At 35.3% G+C, this 21,300-nt stretch overlaps 1 protein-coding gene across 7 annotated transcripts in view; it reads right to left on the bottom strand.

Moving 5' to 3' along the window:
• The window catches only part of SNX7 (sorting nexin 7), a 183,917-nt gene that overhangs the window by 62,268 nt on the left and 100,349 nt on the right, over positions 1-21,300 (bottom strand). Inside the window, exon 9 of one of the 7 annotated variants that reach the window (XM_042997971.1) lies at positions 7,797-8,091. The exons of 3 other annotated variants lie outside the window; for them this stretch is intronic. In XM_042997971.1, coding sequence (XP_042853905.1) covers positions 8,005-8,091 — 87 coding nt within the window. In that variant the 3' untranslated portion in view covers positions 7,797-8,004. 3 more of the 7 variants (XM_042997972.1, XM_042997975.1, XM_042997973.1) reach the window with 3 other exon arrangements.

Below are 21,300 nucleotides of genomic sequence, written 5' to 3'. Positions count from 1 at the left end.
AGTCACTTCTTGTTGGGTCTGCAATTGATGACAGGTTGTAGGACATGAAAGCTACCCCTTCTGGCCTCCAGATTTCATCTTAAATGAGGTTTCCTTTTATTAATTTTTATAAAATTCAGAGGACAACCGAGAGTCCCTATGCTCCTCTGAACTTTGCTTTTCTCATATGAGAAAGGTTGATTGAGATATTATTAAGATCTCATCAAATGTCATGATTCTAGATGAAGAAACTAAGTACATCTGTGAAACGACAAAAATGAAACAACTTGTCAAAAACTTATGCTTAGGGACCTAATGAATGGTGGTGCTATGGACAAGAAATTTTGAAGTCATACTATACCTACCAGGTGGCTCTAGTCATTATGCAGTAGTAAGAAATCCATAATTTGTTCCTTTTATTTTCAGAAAAGAAAGAAAATAGGGCTCAATCTTATTTTTAAAAAGCAAAACAAAATAGGGGTGCCTGGGTGGCTCAGTTGGTTAAGCATCTGACTTCAGCTCAGGTCATGATCTTGTGGTTTGTGATTTCAAGCCCTGAGTTGGGATCTGTGCTGACAGCTTGGAGCCCAGAGCCTGCTTCAGATTCTGTGTCTCCTCTCTCTGTCCCTCCACCACTCGTGCCTTGTCTCCCTCTCTCTCAAAAATAAATGAAAAAAATTTTTTTAAATGTTAAAAAAAGCAAAATAAAATAAAACAGCAAATTATGTCCTTTGCAAAGTATCTGTAGAGAATGAAATATATGGGCATGATACTACTGCTTTAGCTGTGAAAGTGCTTTTTAGGTCTTGTATGTTTGTGCAAGTTTCATTTGAGATATAATGAAAACATCAGTTGCTTTCAAATCGACAATCATCCATTATCTGTCACAGGTTGCCAGAATAAAGTGGTAAACTGCTAAGGGGGGGGCGGGGAGGGGAATATAACATGGTAGAGGAGTCCAGGAACAGATTGATTCATTACAAGATCAATTATAAACGTAGTCACTTACATTTAAATTAAAGGTGTTTAACTGCCATTTTTTTTAGGTGCTAACCTGGTTTAAAAGATCTGGTTATCTCCATACAACAGATTCATTTCGTTATTCTTAAATTTCAAATCTATATGAAACAGTGAGAATACTGAATTGATCTTTAGTAACAGTCCCTCCATACTCCATTCATGTAAGATGATCGTGTATTTGAACATATTTGTAAAAGAAAGCATCATAGCTTTGTTACTCAATATATTCTTCACATCAGTGTACTTTGATGGAGTCTCAATGCTTTATTTCAACATATGAATATACTTTATACACTGGGCTCAATCAAACCTAATCTAAAGGTTGTAATTTCAATACAGATGAGTGCACTAATGATTCAATTTCACAATCTTGTGCTATTTCTTAGCCAATAAAATTATGATTAACCTCCTATGTAATTATATGTCCTGGACTAATGGTTTATTTACACTTGTAATCTCTAATTCATGTTCTTTGAAGAGCTATTTTTACTTCAGTCCATTCTCGTTGAAAAATTTTAGGCATAAGAACAGAATATTGTTAATTATATAAATGTATAGAACTTGAACAATTTCAAGTGAATAAAACTGTATCTCCATTTTAAAATGAGAGTGTGGACAAAATGTTTTATCTTCCCCATATTCTTCTTTATTCTGCATAAAGTAGCCCTTTTCTTTTGGCATGTGAACATCTAACATGTGGTCTGAGTGAAAGTTGCCATCTTCCTTTGGTCTTAACCCCTGCCTGCTGTGATTTGTCTAACAGTGAGAACCTGACCGAGGCTGTGTTGGTAATAGTATTTCGGCTCCTAACCACAGACTGGCCTGGGGCAGGGCTGAGGTGGGATAGGGAGGCATTGGCTGTAACCCAAACCAAGCCTTCCCTAGGGACTTTCACCTAAATTAAAACTGGAAGGGAAGAGCTCTTTCTTTCCTAGTACATAGTAGGGAACTTGTGATCTAGGAGCTACTAGTAGACATTAATCCAGCCCAGGATTTCTCCTCAGCAGTCTTGACATTGGGGGTCAGATAACTTCTTGTTGTAGAGGCTGTCCTAGGATGTTTGGCAGGATCCCTGACTTTTACCAACTAGATGCCAGTAGGACCCTCCTCCCATAGTGTGGTATGAAAAAATACCTTCAGATATTATAGTATTTATTATATATTATATTATATTATATTATATTATATATTATATTATATTATATTATATTATATTATATTATATTATATTATACCATACTGTGTTATTAGACTCTGCTAAATATCTCCCAGTTGAGAACCACAGAATGAACCTCCTATAAAGGTAGCAACAGGAGAAAAAAGAGGTCAACACTTTCAAGAGAAATAGGAAATACAGACAGAAAGAGAAATACACCTGTTCAGAACCAATTATACCCAAATATACCCTTTTCCTTTTTGGTTATATTAGTGCATCAATTCCTTGTGATCTAAAGTAGTTTGATTTCTCAACTGAGATGATAAAAATCCTGAAACAGTAACAGGAAAAGACAAGTGGAGGAACGGAGCTAAAGCACAATAAAAAAATCAATCCATAATAGGGCTTAATCAAGGCATAGATTCAACTGTTGAGTTTTGAAAAAAGTACAATAACTTACAAACCTATTTAAAGCAAAGACAAGATAAAGAAATTGATTATGAAATACATGGTCAACAACAGCATACATGGACTTATCTTTGTTTAAGAGCCTCTTATCTTCAAGGTAGTCTTCAAAAAAAAAAAAAAAAAAAGAAAAAGAAAAAGAAAACAAGCCCAGACTTGTATTTGTATCTTCTAGGGACTATAAACATGTCCAGTGATGATTTCCAATTTAAAGTGTGTCTGTGTGTGTGTTTGTAGTTCTCTAAAAATGGAGCATATATGTTTCCTAGTCAATCAACTGCTGGTAATACAACAACAAAAGCACACACTGGACCACACAAGTAATATCCCCAAATCGGATCTTATACCTGTGCCCACTGACTCCAAAGCTCACGAGTCATCCTCCATGATGATGAATTTCATCCAAGTACAGCCTCATTTCTCACGAACACAGGAAATAAGTTTCTTTCTCCCTAGGATTTCAAGTCAAAACTACAGAGAGGGGCACCTGGGTGGCGCAGTCGGTTAAGCGTCCGACTTCAGCCAGGTCACGATCTCGCGGTCCGTGAGTTCGAGCCCCGCGTCGGGCTCTGGGCTGATGGCTCGGAGCCTGGAGCCTGTTTCCGATTCTGTGTCTCCCTCTCTCTCTGCCCCTCCCCCGTTCATGCTCTGTCTCTCTCTGTCCCAAAAATAAATAAAAAACGTTGAAAAAAAAAAAAAAAAAACTACAGAGAAATTCAGCATTGATGCTTCTGCTTTGAATAGCCAGTTCAGGTAAGAAAGACTTAATTTCCCTCTAGGAAACTGGAATGCAAGGGGGGAGGGGTGGAATCCTCAGAATAAAAACTAGTAATACCTGGCTACAAGCAATATTACAAGATGGACTTAAACTATTTTCAAAACATACTAAGTCTATTACCAGGTCTATATAACAGCTACTGGCACATCGACTTAAAATCCTTCTTTGTCTTTTTTGAAAGGCTATATGGCTCAGAGAAAATTAACTGAAAACAGGGAATCTGTTTTGGGAAGCAGTTATTGAAAGAAGGCATGTGTTGAATGAAACGTACATGTAAACTTCAGGGTAGATCTTTCTTCCAAGTAAGAATCAAATGAGTTATTTTGTTGTTGTTAAGGAGTTTTTTATGATGAGGTATGCAGGAGTCAGATTTCCATATTAATAACAACCACCACCATAGCACACATCACAACAATCAGTTCAAAAGCTGCACCAGGAGATCCACTTCTGGGCCAACAACATAAGGAGTTCCAGGGACTCATTCCCCAGTGGTGAAAATTATGATGGTCCCTTCAGCAAATAGTGTTGGACAACTGGAGAGCCTCATGTAAAAGAATGAAACTGGGTCTTTCCATCACATCATATGCAAAAATTAACTCAACATGGATCAGACCTAAATCTAAAAGTTAAAACTCTTAGAAGAAAACATAGGGGTGAATCTAAATAACCTCAGATTTGAGAATGGATTGCTAAAAATGACATTAAGAGCATAAGCAACAAAGGAAAAAAAAAACATAAACAATGAACTTCATCAAAATTAAAAACTTCTATGCATCAAAGTGCATTATCAAGAAGTGAAAAGAAGTATTTGCAAATCATAATCTGAGAAGGAATTTTTTTTAATATGAAATTTATTGTCAAATTGGTTTCCATACAACACCCAGTGCTCATCCCAACAGATGCCCTCCTCAATACCCATCACCTCCCCCCTCCCCTGCCTTCCACCCCCCATCAACCCTCAGTTTGTTTTCAGTTTTTAAGAGTCTCTTATGTTTTGGCTCCCTCCCTCTCTAACCTTTTTTTTTTCAGAAGGAATTTTTATCTAGAATATATAAATAATTCCTACAACTCAACCATAAAAAGACAACCTCACTTTAAAAATTGGCAACAGATCTGAAAAGACATTTGTCCAAAGAATATATACAAATGGCCAAGAAGCACATGAAAAGATGCAATAGGAAAAAATCAAAAGTAAGAGATACCACTTCACCCAGTAGGGTGGGTATAATACAACAAAAACAAACAAAAAAACCCCAGAAAATAACAAACATTTATGAGGATGTGCAGAAATCAGAATCTTCATACACTGCTGGTTGAAATGTAAAACAGTGTAGCCACTTTGGAAAACAGTCTGGCAACTCCTGATATGGTTAAATATAGCTGTGATACAACCCAGCAATTCCACTCCTATGTATAGGCCCAAGAGAAATGAACATATATGTTCTCACAAAATGAATAAACCATTTTTATAGCATCACAATTCATAATAGACAAAATTGAAAACAACCTAATTGTCTTTCAACGAAAGAATAAACAAATATAATGGATAAGCAAAATGTATGGTATATCCATAAAATGGAATATTTCTTGCCACTTTTTAAAAAAGAATAAAGTACTGAGAAATGCTACAATACTTGTAAAACACATGTTAAATGAAAGAAGCCAGTCAAAAAAGATCACATATTATAGGATTCCATCGATTCATAATGGGAATAGGCATACTAGTGGTTCCTGAGGCCTGGGGATATGGGAGGTGGTGAAGGTTAGAAAGTGATGATAGCCAAAAGGTATGGGGTTTCTTTTTGAGGTGATGAAAAACTAGAAGCAATATAACTTTAATACAGTTTAAATAACTGTAAACAAGAAAATGTCTGCATAAATTACTACATATTATTAACATGATATGTTGTAGGGCCATTTGTGCAATGTTTTAGAGTTATTCTTGACTTTCAACATTTCCATAAGATACTGTAGAATGACCAAATGAGACGCAAAGTAGCATGTATAATAGGACCTCATTTTTATAAAAACAAATTTTAAAACTATGTGTGGGAGTGTTTGTGTGTGTAAGTCTTTACCGAATACTATGAGCATAGAAAAATGGAAGGAAGGATATATACTAGTTAACAGGACTTACCTGTGGGTATGCATGGTGTGTCTGGGGGATGGCCGTTGCATGGATAGAAAAGAAAAGAGGGAGGAAAGACATGCAAAACTAAAGAGGAAAAAGAAAGGCACTAAAAATAAAGCATTTTTTATGTGATTCCTATTTAAATAATTAATGACCTTATTGGCTACCAATTCTCTGGCAGGTGTTCTTTCTCTCCCCAGTTTTACTGAGATATAATTGACATCTAATATTTATGAGTTTAAGATGTAGAACATAATGATTTGATATATGTATTTACTGCAAAATGATTACCACAATAAGATTAGTTAACATCTATCACACAAACACAATTACAACTTTTTTTCCTTTGTGATGAGAACTTTCAAGATCTATTCTCTTAGTAATTTACCAAAACACAATACAGTATTGTTAACATATAGTTATCATGTTGTACATTGTATCCCCAGGACTTATCTTATAACTAGAAGTTTGTACCTTTCAGCCACCTCCACCTAATTCCCCCACCCTACTTACCTCTGGTAGGTGTTCTAAGCTTACTGTATCATTTTAACAACCTGTGAGTTAGAGATCATTATTTCCATTATCTCTAGATGGCGAAAACCCGGTTTGGAGTAGTAAAATAGCTTGCAAAACAATATGGTTGGGGCCATGCTGATAAACAGGAAGGGTTCTCGCCCGAAGTCAGACCTCAAGGCTAGTAGTGCCACAAACACACTAAGATGGTATGAAGAGGTTCACTACTTACAGAATGAGGCTTTCTGGGGAGAGCAGGGCAGGCCTCTCGGGCTGCTCTGAAAATGGTTTGAGACAGCTAGAGAAGGAGAATGGCTTGGGGTTCTTGGGGTGGTTGAGGGTGTGGGTTCTTGCAGGGAGGAGGTATGTGGCAGTGCCAAAGCAGGGAAACACTGGTGCTTTCTTAGCAGGCTGCCCAGATGTGGCAAGACAGGGAGAAGGGGAAGTTTGCTTAAAAGGTACCAGGGCTCAAATGTCAAAAAAATGGGAGCCAGATTCTTTATTACAAATGGTTTAATAATTATGCATGCCAGTATTTACAAAAAACGTTTAGCTTTATATCTGCATTTGTGTATCTCTTGTTTTGATTGAAATAATTTAAATGTCTAGGTTCTTTTTGTGACACGGATTTAAGTGCTAATACCCAAATGATACTAATTCCTCAAGGTTCGGTCTTGAAAAATATCTATTTCAAAAAATTAGCAAATATTAAATAACATGTTCAGTTTCTAAATACATCCATAAAATAAATACAAAATCACTTTGTATGGTCAATCTTACTAGATTACTAGATTGTATAGGATTACTAACTAATAACTCAAATAGTAATTTCAATCTACCTTGGTAACTTTTTTTTTTTTTGGAGGTGCTTGTGTGGTTTTGTTTTTTTTTTTTTAATTTACATCCAAGTTAGTTAGCATAACTTGGTAACTTTTTTTAATTGTGTAAGAAACTTTGTGTAACAACTTTTGTGTAAGAAAATTGTGTAACAACTTTTAATTGTTTAATTACTTTACTCTTAACCAAACCAAAATGTGAACAATTATCATTAAAGTTTTATAACACTAAATAATTTTTGTATATTTACTTCAAGTTTCTAATGTCAGAGAGAATAGGATTTTAGAGAAAATCATGATGAATGCATAGTATGCTTGGTAACACAGGCTTAATTCTTTTTTTTTTTTAATTTATTTATTTGAGAGAGAAAAAGAGAGAGTGACAGAGAGAGAGAAAATGCATGAGCAGAAGAAGGGCAGAGAGAGGGAGAGAGAGAGAGAATTCCATCAGGTTCTACACTGCCAGCACGGAGCCCAGTATGGGGCTCAAACTCAGGAACTTTGAGTTCATGACCTGAGCAGAAAACAAGAGTCAAACACCAACTGAGCCAGCCAGGCACCCCACATACATTGAATTCTTGTCAGAATCTGCTTCAGAGGCTTGAGCAACTAGTACAAAAAGAACACACCATAGCCAGTCATTTTATATTAAACTTTTTATTAAAACTGAGTCTTCATGATATATTTAAAAGGACATGTTCCACAAACAAATATTTCGACAAAAAATTTTCTATATGTAATTATTGGCACATAAATTTAAAATAAAAACTAAGCTAAATATTTATATACATTCATGTATATGTATTTGTGTCTGTGTATATATATATATGTGTGTATATATACATATATATACACACATATATATGCATATATATATATGTGTGTGTGTGTGTGTGTGTGTGTATACACACACACACACACACACACACATATATACACACACACACACACACACACACACGAGTATATCCAATTCATGTCAATGATCTGGAATACCTGAGTTTCAAGCTGTTGGTTTTCCAGATAGTACTAAATGTTTTTCATCCACTTTATAAAGGACACAGTCCATCCAGAAAGAGTAACTTTGGTTAATAGATGCTGTCTCCCAAAGATAGCACAGAAGTCCTCAGTGGGATTCAGGTTTATCTTCAGAGGTTTCTTCCAAGTGGAGGTCAGTCTGTGATGCAAGGAAGGATTCCCATGTAGCAAGGCACTGAATAATGGAAATACACCACGAGGAAATCAGCAGTTGTTAACTTTCAGCGGTGAATGGATTAATAAATCCTTCTGTATCTGTTCCTAGAGCAATTTGCCCTGCTCCTTTCTCCCACCAGCATGCCAGAATCCTTGTCGTTTTCTACATACGTTAATTCCTAATGTGGGAAACTACTGTTAAATAAGGGGAAAACATAAAAGGTTTAAAGATGAGCATGGATTAGTTTGCTGAAATAATCCAGTATTACCCCACTGTCAGGAAAGAAAACTGCTCTAAATTATGGAGGAAAAGATGGATATTTGGATCTGAGGAGGTAGGCGTTAAGCATCTAGACAGAGCAGTGGGATGCAAATGTGCCTCCATTGGATTTCAATCCCACTACAGCAAATGTGAGTTCGGGCAAGTTGATGAATCTTTACTATGGCTTCTCCAGCCATAAATTAGGTTAATAATAGTACTTACCACTAGGGCAACAGTGAAAATTAAATTTCCATAATCTGTATAAATCTCTGTACAGAATTCCCAGCCCAAAGTAAGTGCTAAAAAAAAATGAGCAATTATTGTATTATGATGGTCTGTTGGGACTAGGTGGTGAAACTTGCTCACTAATGTGCCACAGGAAATGAAAAAGGATTAGAAGTGACGAAAGGTGGTGGGGACACACAAACAGAAATGTGGCCACTTTTGTGATGTTGTCTAGGACTGACCTGCCTACTAGCCTTGTCTCAGTTATCTGCATGATGTTTATCTACAGCATAATGTTAATAGTTTGCACATATTTAGGATTCTTCTAAAGCACACTTACTTTAACATATATTCAGCCTGAGATGAAATTAATTAGGAAAGAAATCATGTTTTTTTTTTCCAAATCTATATAGGATACACTGCTATTTACAAATACATATGTATGCATTTTTGATACAATACACTCTAAAGTTGGATTGATTAACACTGATTTACTTGCCTAAACTATTTTCACATCGCTTCTTTATCTTTTAATCCCTTTGCAGCTTTACTGTGTGCACTTTTGACAACAAGTACTAAATGACAGACCGGTGGTTTCCCAAACACCATACAAACTCAAAAATTTAAAGCGCCCAAACTATAAACGTGCTGCATTCCAAAAAGCCTGTATGTATGGATTTATGTATGTATATACATATATGTGTGTGCATATAATATTTTTTCAAACTGAAGATTTAGAAAGTGGGAAGCATTTTGCCAAGTTAGGTTTTTATAAAGGTTATATGCAGTGATTTGATTCTGAGACAGTCTCGAGAGCCTAGGAAATGAATACTATGGCTAAAAAATTGGGTATTTGCATGAGAACAATAGGAGATACTGTTGAAGACTTAATTGTCAAATAAAAAAAAAACTACTGAGTAAATTACTGGGTAATATACTCAGTATTTTGTGATATACTTATTTTGAAAGTTGGGCTTGGAATAATACAAATCTCATAAGAATAATCAAGTCCATCAGGGCTTTAAAGGCCATTTTTGATTTAAAAACTTTAGAGAGCACTGGAAGCCAAGTTCCAGTATAAGCCAAGTATAAACCAAGTATAAATTTCCAAGTATAAGCCAAGAAGCATAATTTTAATCCCTGTGATGAATCAGTTCTGGAATCTGCCTTTATTCTTCAGTAAGTTACTAACTTTCTGATTTTCTACTTCCTTAGATGTAAAATTATGATACCTGTCTCATAGGGATGAAAAATAACAGAATGAGGGATAAGGAAGGAGAAGACAGGGAAAAAACAGAAGTCCAGGTTAGGACAGGGACCACCAAGAGTGGCCTCCTCTAACATGGTACAGGAAAAGAAGCCAGATGTCTTTATATCTAAATGTTTATCTTCATGAAAGGGCATTAAAGATAAATATCTCACATTTGATACATGTTTCAACTTTTAGACTTTAAGGCCTTTATAATTGGGGGATTGACATAAAATATCCATTCACTCAACAAGTATTTTTGAGTTCTTACTATGTCAGGCACTGTGAAGGTTCTGGGGCATAATCCTGGACCTCATGGAACTTATGATTTAGTAAAAAAATACAAGTCAGCAAATATAATCAACTACAGGGTCTATGAAGTTACAGCATATGATGAAAATAAATAGTAGTGGGATCTAGATCAGACTAGGATGAGTTAACTAATGTTTCCTACTAGGTGTGAGCCTATAAATTTCTGTGCATGTCTGTGGAAGGGAAATGTGTGGTGGTTAATAATAAAGTGGTTAAGAACTTGGGCTCAGAACTTCTGCTGCTGGCCAAGATAGTATGATAGGGACTAGATTCACTCTTCTGCTAAAAGATGATTGATAGATAGATAGATAGATAGATCAGAAAAAAATAATATGAAACAACAGTTTTCAAGACCCTGAACATCAGGCAACAAAGGACAGTGATCCCTGCGAGACAAGATAAAAACAGTATGAGCTCTATGATTATCCTTATATTATACGCAGAACTTTATCCCCCCAAATTCATTTGTTGAAGCACACTGTGAGGTACTTCAAAGTTCATGTGTTGAAGTACCATAGAATGTAAAGTATTTGGAAAGAAGGCCTTTAAAGAGGTGACTCAGTTTAAATGAGGCTAAGATGGACCCTAATCCAATCTGACTAGTATCCTTATAAGAGGAGATTGGTCATTCAAGGGGACTATAGGAATGACAACACAAAGAAAAGATGACATGAAGACCAGGAAGATGGCTGCCATCTGCAAAGTCAAGAAGAAAGGCCTCAGAAGAAACCATGAAGCCAAGCCTGTCAACATCTTGATCTTGGACAACTAACCTCCAGAACTGTAAGAAAATCATCTTTTGTTGTTTATCCACTAAAGTCTGTGGTATTTTGTTATGGTAGCCTTAGCACACCAATACACCACTCACTGCTGTAAGAGAATTCCCAGGCCATGGCAGAAGCAGGGTGAACTTAGATTTAGCCAGGCAGGCACTCTGAGTTGAAGAGATGGGGCTAAGAGTCTATAGAAAAATAATGCAGGGGAAGTTTGTAAAGCAGAGTACCAGTGAAGAGAGAGCACTCTGGAGATCTGTGGAGGGTCTGCCTCTGGTATTCAGTGGGTAATGATCAGTAAAAGCATGTGAGAAAACTACCTAAGGTCAGGAAAAGAAGTAACCAGTGAGGATTAGAGTGAGCAGCGTCCATGTTCTCACAGGGCCTGGAATAGTACAGAATCCCACCAAAGAGATTGGAAAATCCAATAATTCATAAAATATTGGATAAAATACAAAGAAGGGTCTTGCCTCAAAACTGGGAAATAATTTTCCATCTATTACAATCTGGTCAAGAACCATCTAACAAATCTTGAAGTGAGACCCTAAAGGATCAAGGTGTGTCCAAGCAACTTCACTAAGTGCTACAGGAATAAAAAAATATTCAACAGACAACAAAATTCACAGTATCTGGTATCAAATTAAGATTACCAGGATGCAAAGAAGCATAAAAACACAACCCATAATGTGGAGAAAAAATCAACCACTTGAAACTAACACACAATGGAATATTACTCAGCCATTAAAAAGAACAAAATCTTGTCATTTGCAGTGACATAGATGGAGCTAGAGAGTATTGTGCTACATAAGTCAGTCAGAGAAAGACAAATAACATATGATTTCACTCCTATGTGGAATTTAAGAAACAAATGAACACAGTGGGGGAAAAAGGCAAATCATAGAACAGACCCTTAATTATACAGAACAAAATGATGGTTACCAGAGGGGAGGTGGGTGGGGGACAATGGGTGAAATAGGTGATGGGGATTAAGGAGACCACTTGTTGTGATGAGCACGAAGTGTTGTATATAGTGATGAATTACTAAATTATATGCCAGAAACCAATATTACACTGCATGTTAACTTACTGGGATTTAAATAAAAATCTGGAGAGAGAGAGAGAAAAAAAGGAGAAACTGACCCAGAATTGACAAAGATGTTAGCAGACAAGGACATTAAACTATAAAAGTGTCCTAGATGTTCAAAGAGTTAAGTAGAGGCAAGGAATATATGAAAAACAGATACAAATTGGACTTCCAGAGATAAAAATTACCATGTGGGCGATGAAAAATACAAGGAATGGAATTAATAACATACAAGAAAATGAGGAAGAAAAAGTCAACATGAAGGTACAGCAATGGAAAGTATCTCAAAGGAAACACAGAAAGAAAAAAAAGATCAATGAAAAAAAGGAAAAGAGCATCAGTGAGCTATGGGACACAGCTTGCAGTAGTATACTATACATGTCATTAGCTGAAAGGTGGAGGGCCAAAAAACTTTTTGAAAACATAAAGGCCAGAATTTTTCCAAATTTAATTAAAAAAACAGAAACCCACAAATCCAAGAAACTCAACAAACTCTAAACATCAGAAACATGAGGAAGAGAGCATCAAACTACTTTATAACCAAATTGTTCAAAATCAGTGATAAAGACAATCTTTAAAGAAGACAGAAAAATCATAATGCTGCATACAAAAGAAGGAAAAATAGGGATGACAGTATTTCTCATCCAAAATACTTTAAGTGAGAAGACGGCAGAGTAACATTTTTAGAGTGAAAGAAACAGCACTGTCAGGATAGAATTCTTTCTATGCCCAGCAAAATTATCCTTCAAAAACAAGGGTGGAATAAAGATATTTTCTGACAAACAAAAGCTATAGAATTTATCACTAACAGACCACACTACAAGAAATGTTTTAAAAAAAGAAAAATTCCATCAGGCAAAAAGAAATGAAACCAGACAGAAATATGAATCCATTCAAAGGAATGAAAACCACAGAACATGTCAATGATATGGAAACATATATATTTCTCTCATTATTTAAATTTATTTAAGATATAATTGGCTAATAATAACAGTAACAAGATCTGGTGAGGCTTAGAATACATGTCCATATAAAATATATGAGAAAAGAACATAAGGGCCAGAAGAAAGAGAATGAAGAATATGATTGTTGGTTCTTAAATGATAGGTTAAGTGGTATAACATTACTTAAAGGCAGACTGACAAGATTAAGGTGGGTCGCCTTGGTGGCTCAGTCAGTTGAGCGTCTGAATTCAGCCCAGGTCATGATCTCATGGTTCATGGGTTCGAGCCCTGTGTCAGGCTCTGTGCTGACAGCGTGGAACCTGGAGCCTGTTTCAGATTCTATATCTCCCTCTCTCTCTGCCCCTCCCCTACTCACACTGTGTTCCTCTCTCTCTCAAAAATAAATAAACATTAAAAAAAAAAAAGATTAAGGTACATACCATAAACCTGAAAATAACCTCTAGAAAATAAAAGATATATCTAATATAACAACAAGAGATCTAAAGTGAAATCATACAAAATTGTCTATTATCCCAAAGAAGGCATAAAGAAGAAAATGGGAGCAAAGAACGGATGGAACAAATAAAAAACAAACTGCAAAATAATAAACTCAAACCTAACTGTATCAAAAGTCAATTTCAATGTCAATAATCTAAACACTCCAATAAGACACAAATTGCCCTTAGTAAATAAAAATTAAAAAAATAATGGCCAACAGGTACATGAAAAGATGCTCAACGTCGCTCCTCATCAGGGAAACACAAATCAAAACCACACTCAGATATCACCTCACACCAGTCAGAGTGGCCAAAAGGAACAAATCAGGAGACTATAGATGCTGGCAAGGATGTGGAGAAACGGGAACCCTCTTGCACTGTTGGTGGGAATGCAAACGGTGCAGCCGCTCTGGAAAACAGTGTGGAGGTTCCTCAAAAAATTAAAAATAGACCTACCCTATGACCCAGCAGTAGCACTGCTAGGAATTTACCCAAGGGATACAGGAGTACTGATGCATAGGGGCACCTGTACCCCAATGTTTATAGCAGCACTCTCAACAATAGCCAAATTGTGGAAAAAGCCTAAATGTCCATCAACTGATGAATGATAAAGAAACTGTGGTTTATATACACAATGGAGTACTACGTGGCAGTGAGAAAGAATGAAATATGGCCCTTTGTAGCAACGTGGATGGAACTGGAGAGTGTGATGCTAAGTGAAATAAGCCATACAGAGAAAGACAGATACCATATGGTTTCACTCTTATGTGGATCCTGAGAAACTTAACAGAAACCCATGGGGGAGGGGAAGGGAAAAACAACAACAAAAAAAGAGGTTAGAGTGGGAGAGAGCCAAAGCATAAGAGACTCTTAAAAACTGAGAACAAACTGAGGGTTGATGAGGGGTGGGAGGGAGGGGAGGGTAGGTGATGGGTATTGAGGAGGGCACCTTTTGGGATGAGCACTGGGTGTTGTATGGAAACCAATTTGACAATAAATTTCATATATTAAACAAATAAATAATAAAATAAAAATAAATAAATACATAAAAAATATTGCCCTAGAGGAGGCTATATTAGATAAAATAGATTTTAGAACAAATATTATTATGAGAGATAAAGGTTATTTCATACTGATAAAGGCATCAGTTTATCTTGGCATAACTTAAAATATATATAATGAGAGAGCTTTAAAATACATGAAATAAAAACTGATAGAAACACAAGAAGACAAATCCACAATTACCATTGATTTTGGTATACCTCTCTCACAAGAACTGAGAGAATTTATGGACAGAAAATCAGCAGTGATACAGAAAACTAAAACAACATGATCAATCAAGTCGACCTAATACCTATAGAAAGGAAAATGCACATTCATTCATATGCACATACAACATTTACCAAAATAGGCCATATTCCAGGCTAGAAAAGAAGTCTCAATAAACTTAAAAAGAGTTAAGTCACATGAAGTTTATCCCCTGAACATAATGGAATTAAATTAGAAATCAGTAATAGAGAGATATCTGAAAAATCCCCAAATATTTGAAATCTAAGCAGGAAACTTATATATGTATTATTACCCTCTGTGTCAAAGAAAAACTCAGAAGTAAATTTAGGTATTCTGAACTGAGTGAAAATAAAAACATAACATGTGAAAAGTTCTGGGTCACTAAGGCAGTACATAGAAATTTGTAACACTAAAAGTCTATCAGAAAAGAAGAAAGGTTCATGATGAGCACTGGGTGATGCATGGACATGTTTGAATCACTATTTTGTACACCTGAAATTAATATAATACCATAAATTAACTAACTGGAATTAAAATAAAAACTTAGAAAGGAAAGAAGAGGAGCTCCTGGTTGGCTCAGTCAGTACAGCATGTGACTTTTGATCGCTGGTCATGAGTTTAAGCCCTACGTTGTATGTAGAGATTATAAATAAATAAACTTAAAAAAGAAAAAAAAAAACCAAGGTCTTAAATTATTTCAGTTCCTACCCTAAAAACTAATAGATGGATAGGTAAAACAAATTAAACCCAAACTAGGGAGAACTAGAAAGAAAAAGAAAGAAAGAAAGAAAGAAACAAACAAACAAACAAACAAACTAAAAAGAACAGAGTGTGAATCAGTGAAAAAGAAAAGAGAAAAAATATTTAAAAAATCTATGAGACCAAATGTTAGCTCTTTAAGATGATTAATAAAACTGGTAATCATTAACCCAACCGATCTAAAAGAAGAGAGATGACACAAATTATTATCTCTTAGGAATGAGAAAAGTGACACCACTCCAGATTCTACTGAAGGAAATAAAGGAATATTATGGAAAACTTTACACCTATACACCGAGAGCTTGAAAGAAATGGACCAATTCCCTGAAAGACACAAACTACACAAACTTACCCTACAAGAAATAGTACTCTAATGAATTTGAATCTGTTGTTAAATATCTTCCCACAAAGAAAACTAGGCCTAAATGCCATCACTGGCAAATTCAATCAAATAATTAAGAAAGAAATCATTTTAATTCTATACAAACTCTACTGGAAAATTGAAGACATAGTAATGCTTTTCGATTTACAAAAACCAAAAACACTGTAAGAGAAGAAAACTACTAACCAATATCTCTCATAAACATAGATATAAAAATTCTAAACAAAATTTTGGCAAATCCAGCAATCTACAGAAAGAATTATATATCATGACCAAAAGGGATTTATCCCAGAATGTAAGATTGGATTAACATTCAAATATCAATCAATGTAATTGACTACTAATGTAAGAGCATCTCAACAGACACAGAAAAGGCATTTGCCAAATTCTGTCCATTTCCGATTTAAAAAAAAATTCAGAAAATTAGGAATTAAACTTCTACAACCTCAGGAAGAACATTTACAAAAAAACTAAAGTTAACATCATAAGCAGACATGCATTAAATATTAGCTGTTATTAGTATTTTCTTTTCAATGCCAAAAAAAAAAAAAGAGAAAATAACACTCAGTTTTATAGATAGTCAAAAATCTCCTTCACCAAATTTTAAGTATAAAAAAGGCAGGAAATTAAAAAAGAAAACAATATACAAATCACTTTAAAGCTCTATCCACCGTGTCTACACAACAAGGAAAGTTATTAACTGGGACTGAAGGTCTGATAGAGAGCAGCCCATACTTTGCATTTGGGGAGAGCCCCATTTCCCCTGGAACCTCATTTCTACTAGAGCCCTCTGGCATCCTCTGCAAATCCACACACAATTCTATCTGTTAACCCTGCAGGGCAGCCCAAAGCAATTACTACTTTCAGGAGATAGTACATCCTTTTGATAACTCCGCCAAACTATCATTTGAATAAACTTCTGAAGTCCTCAAGGTAAAATTCAAAATGTAATTATGAGCAGTCTGTTCTATTTAGATTTCCTGTCAAATAAATGATCCAAATTGCACCAAAGACAGCATTAATTCTCATGTGAAGAAACTTCTATTGTCATATTCTGCTTCAACCATCCTTAATAAATGTCTAAGGAAGATATTCAGTAGACATCCAAGCTGATTAGCATTGTGAATTAACATTTTCATTTCTTTTTTCTTTTTTTTCTTATTTGAGAGACAGAGTGTACAAATGGTGGAGAGGGGCAGAGGGAGACAGACTCTCAAGCAGGTTCCACTCAGTGTGGAGCCTGCTGCGGGGCTCTGTCCCACAACCCTGGGATCTTGACCTGAGGTTGGACAAGAGTTGGACACTCCACCAAGTGAGCCACCCAGGAGTCCCCATTTTCATTTCTAAAATAAGTCCTAATGTGTCAGAAAAACTTAGTAAAAAAGACAAATTAGCCACTGAACTATCGCCTTACCATCTACCATACTAGAGGCAGAAAAACAATTTATGTATTTTGAAATATGGGTTATAAAACATCAGCATAGAAAAACAATAGAAATAACATGATACCTGCTATATGTCAATATGAATACTTGCTCAGGCATTGTACTGGTTACTTTATTATATATTACCCTCATATTACTACCTAACAAAGACTGTTATGATGTTATATCACAGATGAGAAAGCTGAGGCACAAATGGTTAAGTACATTTGTGATATTCCAAATCTGATAAGTAGTATAGCTACTACTATTTATTCATCAACAAATGGAAAGTAACCAATTTCTTGAAGGACCACCAGGGTACATTTAATAAGTCACTGGGCTATCACAAAATACCTTTCTTTTACATAGTGGAAAAAGGACAATTTTGGAAGAAGAGGTAGGTAAGAAAATGCATGCCTGCGGGGGCGGGGGGGGGGGCATCACGCTGATCAAATTTTAGGAAAATGTACATATGCAGTTTGAACGTGTAGAAATTGATTCCCTACATACCTCTTGGAAAGTCTATATATTTCCAGGAGCACATACTCTTTGAAGATGACTTAGTTAATACATGCCAGACATACAATAAATACTCAGTAAATGCAGATGATTATGGAGAAAGAATGTAAAGAACTACACATTCAAATATGCTGGTTGTCACAAAAACTGCTTTTTTCAATCTGAATATTTATCAATTGACATCCTGGCTTCTATTGCTCTCTAAAGTTGTTAATGCTGTGTTTTGCCATAAAAGTCTGATTCCCACTCAGGCTGCTAACCAATCAGGCTTCTCAGCCAACAAGGCTGAAGAACTGACCCTGAACTAGGTAGCTCCTCTTGATGACACCAGACCTCTTTTGGAATTTTGATAGTTTTTTCTAAATAAACATGGGGTATTAACTGTCCCCTCCCACCAAATTTAGTCTTAAACTGTTAACTGATATTTGTATACTTATCCAATTATTGTACACAAATCTATTTTAAAATAATAAAAGATAACCCCTAAAACTCTTTTAAAAAGCTCTTTACTCTTTCTTGCTTTTTTAAGTAGGAAAAACCAAGTAAGACTCAAGACTCAAGAAATGGACTGTTTATACCACATAGTTAAACAGTTAGTTTACATTAAACTAATAAACATTTAGTTCGGTATCTACTGTGTCCAGGACTGTGATGATTGGAGGAGATACAGTCATCAAAACAACAACACAATCTCAAAACCTATCGTGAGACTTGTTTATAACTATAAATCATGTTGTTTAAAAGATATTTCTGGGGAGACTTAGGTGGCTCAGTCCATTGAGCGTCTGACTCTTGGTTTCGGCTCAGGTCATGATCTCACGGTTCGTGAGTTCGAGCCCTGAGTCTGGCTCTGCACTGAGAGCGTGGAGCCTGCTTGGGATTCTCTCTCTCCCCCTCTTCCTCTGCCCCTCCCCTGCTTGTGCATGCTCTCTCTCTCTCTTTTTCAAAATAAATAAATAAAAACCTTTTTAAAAAGGAAATGCATTAAAAAAATATTTCTGTTATTTGGCTTCTCATTGCTTTCTATTGAGAAATTGATTTTTCACACTTTTAAATCATTACAATTAGTGAGGCAAGCAAATGTCTATCAAAATTAGAGTAACAATCAAACACACTCACCAGTATCACTGTTGGCCTGACCTTCAACACCACCCAGCAGCTCACTCTAGCTTTCGATTCTCGTATTAACATCAGAGAATCAACAATGGGAATTCTACTGTTAGTTGAATACTGTGTCATAATCTTCCACACATATCATTTTATTTGATATAACAATTTGGAAAAAATCAAGTAATTCATCTTAAGATGCAATAGTTAAGAAACCTGTGTCTACAGATTTCAGTACTTGTTTCTACTGCTTCATGTTCATCACTGCAGTGAAAGTGAGCCAATAAATATGCTGTGCATGCACGCTACTAGGCAGGATGTTGGGTGGCCAAAAAGAAAGTTTATCACAAATCTTCATTAATTGAGAATCCAGTGCACATTTTCCCCAGGTGGCTCCAGTTTGTAGCCAAAGGCCAAAAATCTTAGTTTGTCTTTGAAGGGCATGAATGGAAAACAAAGTTGTAGTTAGGAAGGTAAGCCAGCGCCTGGGGAAACACATCCAACAGGTAAACAAAAGTCTTTTTGTTCCTACACACATTCTTAAAAACTTCTTAAATACGCACACAGAATATTTAGAAAATAAGTTTTAATTCCAAAGCTAGTTTTGAAAGTAAATCTGTTGCTACTTCAGCAAAGATGGTGATGACACTATGCCATTAGAAAAGATAACTGATTCTTCAGTTCTTGTAAGTGGGTAGCAATCCTATAAGCAGAAGTGACCAACTTTTCCAGAGAATAAATGATGACAAAAATGGTGTTTCAATAGATACAATATAGCTTCCAATGAAAGCCCGTACATTTAAGAATCAGTATTTTCTCAAGCTGGGGGGCGGGGTATGAAGGGATTCTGTCCTACAATGTGACTTCAGGCAGATATCTTCACTGCTCTGGACTTGTTTACTCATTCACAAAATAAGGGGCTTGGTCTATGTGTATCCATTAAGTGTCATCCTAGAACTAAAAAAGAATTCTTCCAGGGGCTAACTGTAGCCAACAAGATGTTGAGAAATGATATTACATACAATTTATAATTCTGTCTTGTTCTCTTTGGCTTGACACAGTGTGGAAATGTATCAAACAAAATTTTACCTCTTTCCTCAGCATTTGATATTTATAAGATAATTACCATTATAACTAATTTCCAAAGAGATGCTTCATAAGTTAATGAGAAAATACATATTACATATATATATTTTAATACCCAAACAAATCTGTGATGTTGGTACTATTATTTTCAGCATGTCATAGACAGGGATATTGAGGCTCACTAAAATAAAATCCTCAAGGTCTCTCAGTTCGAAGTTACAACTTCTGCCTGTCCAAAGCCATGCTCTTAGCCAATATGCAATAATGTCAACATAAAGTTTGATGTCTCCATCCATAATGATACCACCATGTTTGTGGAACAGCTAACAGAAAATTTAGTTTTATCCAAATTATCACATAAGTCAATTAAGAAAACATTATTTATATATTTCTATAATAATATAGTAAAATAACCATAAATTTGCCTAAAATAACAATGAAAGCTATTAGAAAATGTGATGAGTCAAATCTTACCATATATTTTTAAAACCAGAAATTTCCACATTAAACCAAAAGTTGTCATGCTTCTAGTTTTTTCCCACTAATCTAAAAATATCTTTTAGACAGTACCATGAGAATTGCATGTCTTTTAATAAATTAAAAATGAGAAATATGACTGAGTGTCCTCTATGTATTCTAATGCTGTGTCAAATGATCTTGGGCACAAATGACATCACCTACATTTGAGGAAATACTGAAGCTCAAATATGTAAACATCTATGTACTAGGCCACTTGGATGTGCAACATTTCAATAACTGCTTTTTTACCACCTAAACCTAAGACTCAAAACAGTAATGAAAAGTTGTAAGAAGTGTATATTTTACATTGTGGATGTAATCAATCCAGAAAGAAATTAGAGATGATGTTGCTAGAGGAAAGCAACTTCTATTATTTTGTAATAGCTTAATGGTACCCATTATATTTCATTTTTGGAAAAGTCTAAATTCAGCTTCTTGGAATCATCTACCAATTTGTAATTTTAGAACTATCAAAAACTTAAAAATAACAGATTTTGCCTATTTTTTCTAAAACTTTTACATATCTGTCAAGAATATAAGTAATAAGCTCAATTTGTAAATCCTGCAAATACTTCAAAGACCAACAGAGTTAATGCAAAAGGACTCATTATCTACAAACGCCATCTTGTGGTCCATGTTTTTATTATTTTGTAGTAAGTCTGGATTTCTAACTCAAGATCTGCTAAAGATAGAAAGAGCCCTGGATATAACTTATTCCCTTTCTCTAATTTTTACACATGGGAAAATTGGAGCTCCAAAAAGTCTAATAAATTGGAAATCTTCAGAGGAAGAATTA

The sequence above is a fragment of the Panthera tigris genome, chromosome C1 (assembly GCF_018350195.1).
Source record: "Panthera tigris isolate Pti1 chromosome C1, P.tigris_Pti1_mat1.1, whole genome shotgun sequence".
In the NCBI taxonomy this organism is placed as follows: Eukaryota; Metazoa; Chordata; class Mammalia; order Carnivora; family Felidae; genus Panthera; species Panthera tigris.
This window is presented reverse-complemented; position numbering and strand designations above follow the sequence as displayed.